At 12.8% G+C, this 4,920-nt stretch overlaps 1 protein-coding gene across 1 annotated transcript, besides 16 other annotated features; it reads left to right on the top strand. All coding sequences in view use genetic code 6, as the record gives it.

Moving 5' to 3' along the window:
- Nucleotides 1–971: 971 nt before the first annotated feature.
- Nucleotides 972–1,062: a microsatellite.
- A 58-nt stretch (nt 1,063–1,120) lies between these two features.
- Nucleotides 1,121–1,160: a microsatellite.
- Nucleotides 1,121–1,168: a microsatellite.
- A 32-nt stretch (nt 1,169–1,200) lies between these two features.
- Nucleotides 1,201–1,253: a microsatellite.
- Nucleotides 1,254–1,256: 3 nt separating this feature from the next.
- Nucleotides 1,257–1,379: a microsatellite.
- Nucleotides 1,279–1,341: a microsatellite.
- Nucleotides 1,279–1,379: a microsatellite.
- Nucleotides 1,282–1,330: a microsatellite.
- A 12-nt stretch (nt 1,380–1,391) lies between the features above and the next one.
- Nucleotides 1,392–1,418: a microsatellite.
- A 21-nt stretch (nt 1,419–1,439) lies between these two features.
- Nucleotides 1,440–1,477: a microsatellite.
- A 719-nt stretch (nt 1,478–2,196) lies between these two features.
- Nucleotides 2,197–2,255: a microsatellite.
- A 298-nt stretch (nt 2,256–2,553) lies between these two features.
- Nucleotides 2,554–2,587: a microsatellite.
- A 583-nt stretch (nt 2,588–3,170) lies between these two features.
- Nucleotides 3,171–3,221: a microsatellite.
- Nucleotides 3,222–3,958: 737 nt separating this feature from the next.
- Nucleotides 3,959–4,027: a microsatellite.
- A 47-nt stretch (nt 4,028–4,074) lies between these two features.
- Nucleotides 4,075–4,617, top strand: IMG5_070790 (hypothetical protein; the record flags this gene model as incomplete). The annotated part of the gene is made up of 3 exons (XM_004036735.1): nt 4,075–4,164; nt 4,268–4,396; nt 4,523–4,617. 3 exons carry the CDS (start codon nt 4,075–4,077, stop codon nt 4,598–4,600), a joined length of 297 nt encoding a protein of 98 aa, XP_004036783.1. The 3' UTR covers nt 4,601–4,617.
- Nucleotides 4,602–4,650: a microsatellite.
- Nucleotides 4,638–4,699: a microsatellite.
- Nucleotides 4,700–4,920: the final 221 nt, after the last annotated feature.

A 4,920-nucleotide genomic window follows, 5' to 3' on the forward strand; every position in this document is an offset into this window, starting at 1 on the left:
TATTATTTTTATTTCTATTTATTAATTTTCTTCAATAATTAATGAACAATTATTTTAATTTTCTTCATATTATTATTCTATTTAAAATATTAAATCAATTTCATGAAAAATAATTTAGTTTTATTATAAAACATCAATTATTTACTAAATGATAAATAATTTTCCAAATTTAGTAATTATAATTTAAATTTTTTAATTTTGTATATATTTAATTTATATCATTTTCTAAAAATCAGGAAAAATTGCCTACAAAATTTATTAAATATCAATTTAAGAGTTTAAATAAATTGGATTATCAATATTTAAAGAAACATTTTTTTTTAATTCAATTTATTAGTTATCTAACTTTTTTGGTTGTATAGATTCTCTCATTTTAAAATCAGATTTAATTGAAGATTAGTTTGTGTTTAAAATTTAATCTTCTATCCTTGCTAATAATTCTGAATATTCAATATTTGTCTAATTTAATATAGAAACCCATTTATAATCTTAAAAGTTAATTAATTTTTATTTTATTTGAGAAAAACTATCTAAGAATTTGTTAATTTGAATATTAAATTCATCTTATTTTTTAAATCCTAACTAAAAAGAATTTAAACTATTAATAAATTCATTATAATTAAAATCAGATTATATATTTAATATTTCTTAATTAATAATAATTTATATTAGTTTCTCTTATATTTGAATTAATTTCGTTGTATGTTAATTGATTAGACTTTAAAAAAAATCTTCAATTTAATATATTTGTGATTTTTACTATGATTTACCTAGACTATTAATTAATTGATTAATATTGAATAAGTCTTAAATTTAAAAAATATTTTTTTAATGTAATGTATGTTAGTTATTATCGTACAAACATTTTTCACACAATAAATGGTTTTCAAGCTAACATTATATATCTAAACATATAAATTATTAAACAAAATTTTAATGATTAATACATATATTCATTTTAAAATATTTATATAAAAAAATAAATAAATAAATAAATAAATAAATAATTAAATAAATAAATAAATAAATAAATAAATAAATAAATAAAAAATTAATAAATAATATATTTTAGAATTATTAAATTTTTAAATTTTTTTTTTATAAATTATTATCTTACAAAATATTTTTTTTTTTTAGATATATATTTTTATTTTTAATATTTATATTTAATAAATTAATAATTTTAATATATTTATCAATATTATTTTAGTTTTTTATATATATATTTATTTTTTTATATCATTATTTATTTTAATTATTAATATAATTTATAAAAGAATATTTATATTTAATTTATTTTTATATTATATATATTTATATATTTAATTTAAATTTAATATTATTATATTAATAAATAATATATTATTTATATAATATATCTTAAAAAAAATATCTAATCTAATCTAATCTAATCTAATTTTTTTTTTTTTAAACATACAATTTATTATATTTTATTTATATTTTTTATTTATTTTTTAAAATTAAAATTTTTTTTTTTTATATTATATATATATTTTTATTAAATTTTATGAAATTTTAAGTTTAAATTTAATTTTTTTTTTATATTTATTTTTATTATATTAAATTTATAAAAATTTTTGTAAAATAAATATTTAAATAAATTTACAAATTTATTTATCTTTATAAATACAATATTTATAATTTACACATTTTTTTAAATAAAATGTAATTTCATTTTATACAATAAGTTATAATCTTATATAAGATATCGAATTGCATAAAAAAATTTATGATTTTTTTGCAAGATTAATTAGAATTTAAAATATTATAAAATTTTATTTTAGTATTTGTATAATTTACTTAACATTTAGATATTGATTATAAAATAATAAATATAATGCAATGAAAATAAATAAGTTAGTTTAGCATATATTGCATATATGTAAGAAATATTTCTCATTTATAATATATACTTTAATTAATATTAGTTTAAGTTATGGCTATTGAATTAACTATAAATCAACTTAAAAGCTATTAATTAAAATAATCAATAAGCAAATGTATTTATAAAATTATTAAAAATATGAAATTTATTGATTGAATATTATTAAATGTACATATTCAAATATAAAGATATAATGATGCAAGAGAATGAAATAAAATTAATATTAATTTATATTTTTATTTTTATTTATCTAAAAAAATAATTAAATATTAGTAAATATATTTTAAGTTTATATAATTTTGATTATTATAATAATATAGTAATTTTGTAATTAATAATATTAAATAATAAATTAATAAGCTTTTATTATTAAATATTCTAACATAAATTAATAGTAAAATATATATGGCATTTTAATAATAAGATAATAAAATTTAAATAGAAAATCCTCATTAATAATTAGTTTATTTAATAAATCTAGAGATTACAAAGTTTTTAGCATGTAAGATACTTATAAAAATATATTTATTAACTTTAATTAAATATTATTTATTTATTTCTTGTATAATTTTGTTTTTAAATTGAATCAAAAAAAAATACCATTTGCATTTTATATTTATTTTCATCTTATTTTTATTGATAAAATTTTAAAAAAGTAAATTAAAGAAAGAAAATTAAAAATTAAGAGGAAATATTAATATAATTCAACAAAATAGAAATTTTAACTAAATGTATTTTTTTTATAAAAAATAATAATTAAATAAATAGCATTTTATTAAAACTTTAAATAATAATAAAATCTATTTACACAAAATGTTATACATATTTACTTTTTATTTTTATTTTTAAAATGTTCTTTAAAAAAAAGAAGATACAAGTACTCAAGAATAAACTAGAGATAGATATTTAATATAAAAATAATTAAATTACGCTGCTTAAATTAATCATTAGCTTAGAAATTTATAAAAATTAATTTAATTTTGACTAAGAAAATTTGAAAAGGTAAAATATGCTTCATATAAATAATTTCCAATTAAAGTTAATATATAATAAATATTATATTAAAAATAAAAAATTAATTAAATTAAAAGATGTAATAATTTCAAATTTATTCATTATTTTTTATTAAAAAATCAATAAAAAAAGAATCTTATCCGTTTTTTATCGTCTTTTTTTATTATTTATTGAATTAATTAATATGTTTAATAATTATGATTAAAATTTATTTATGTGAAAAGATATATATTCATTAAGTTCTTATTGCTTAAAATAGAAAAAGTTAAAATACAATTCTTAAATAGAAAAAGTTAAAATACAATTATTTAAAAAGATAATATAATAACTAAAATAATTAAAAAAAAAAAGTACTATTATATGTTATAAGCAAAACTGTAATTCAAATACATATACATATAAATTAATATTCTAAAAATTGCCATATAAAGCAAAATATTTTATAATAAAAAATATATATAAATATATTTTTATAAATATTTAAAAAATCATGCTAAATCATATTCTTCTTATGATTATTATTGATAATTTTTGATTGCATCTAATATTTTTATAATACCTTTACAAGCCTAAATTTTTAGCTCCTTTTCATATACTAATCCATCAGAACTATTTTAAGGCAAAACATGACCTCTTTTCGCTTTTAATTCTTTAATATTTTTTTTAATTAGAATTTCTCTTTATTTTTTCAATTCTTATCGCACTTTTTTCAAAGGTTTTTTGAATTCTACAAATATAGGATTTTCTTAATTAGATGATTTATTTTCTTGATTAAGAATTTTATAAAATATTGTGGAAACTGTATTTTTTTATTATAATTTTTCTTCATTTTCAGAATTATTAAGAGTTTTTGGATGTATAAAACTATCGTTATTTATATCTGATGTATCACGATTTAACTTTTCCTACTTTTACTATTTATTATTTTCTTCGTCGCTATTACTTTCTTCTTTAAAACGACGCATTAATTGCCTTACTTTTTTGTTCTATTTAGAAAGTATTTTATGCTTCATTTTTTTTTTGTCTGTATATATTTAGTTTTATTATTAATTTTTTTATTTTAGCTTTTTTATGATTACTATTTTAATTATAATTTTATTATGTATTTAGTTTTAAATATATAAAATAATAAAAAACATAAAAAAGTTATAAAAATGGGAGAAGTCTGCGGAAAAATTCAAAATTAATAAAAAGATATGGAAGAAATGAAACAAGCTATAAAATAATTAAAAATAATAATGGAAGTAAAATATTAACTCTATTTTTTAATAATTAATATATAATATAGTATTTTAAATTTAATTTATTTTTTCTATAAAAAATCATAAATTAATTATAAAAATACAGGAAACAAAGGGTGCTTAAGACATGCTTAAAACAAATTTAGAAGATGTAATTAAAACTACTAATGATATAAAATAGAAGTTCCATGAAGTATCCAATACAGTAGGAGACTTCTAAAAAAAAATAGATGAGGTAATTATAAACATTTTGAATTATATGTATTATATATAATTAAATATGTATTAACCATATATTTATAAATCTAATATTATTACTTTTCTTTTTTTTAAATAAAAAATAATAATTGTTTATTTTTAGGTTTAAGATAATATTTAAAAAACTATTTAAAATGCAGGTTCTAATGTTGTTAGTTAAGGATTAAAAAACTTTTTTTGAAAAATAAAGTTTTATATATCAATAAATAAAGCTTTTATAATAAATAAATATCTTAAAAACAATAAAATTTAATAAATATAATTAATAATAAATATTTAACTTATATTTTTTTTTTTTTTTTTTTTAAAGTTTAAGAGTCTATCTTTATCAAATTCTGCTTTTTATATTTATATTAAATAAATATATATTGTAAATTTTTGATTAAATATAAGTAAAATAATTGAATATTTGGCACGTAATTCAATCATTTTACAAATTTTAATTTTATATACTCGATAATACTTTTTTTATAATTTTAATTTATTAATTTCTGTGGTTTA

Source organism: Ichthyophthirius multifiliis (assembly GCF_000220395.1).
Source record: "Ichthyophthirius multifiliis unplaced genomic scaffold scaff_1120509250386, whole genome shotgun sequence".
Classification (NCBI taxonomy): domain Eukaryota; phylum Ciliophora; class Oligohymenophorea; order Hymenostomatida; genus Ichthyophthirius; species Ichthyophthirius multifiliis.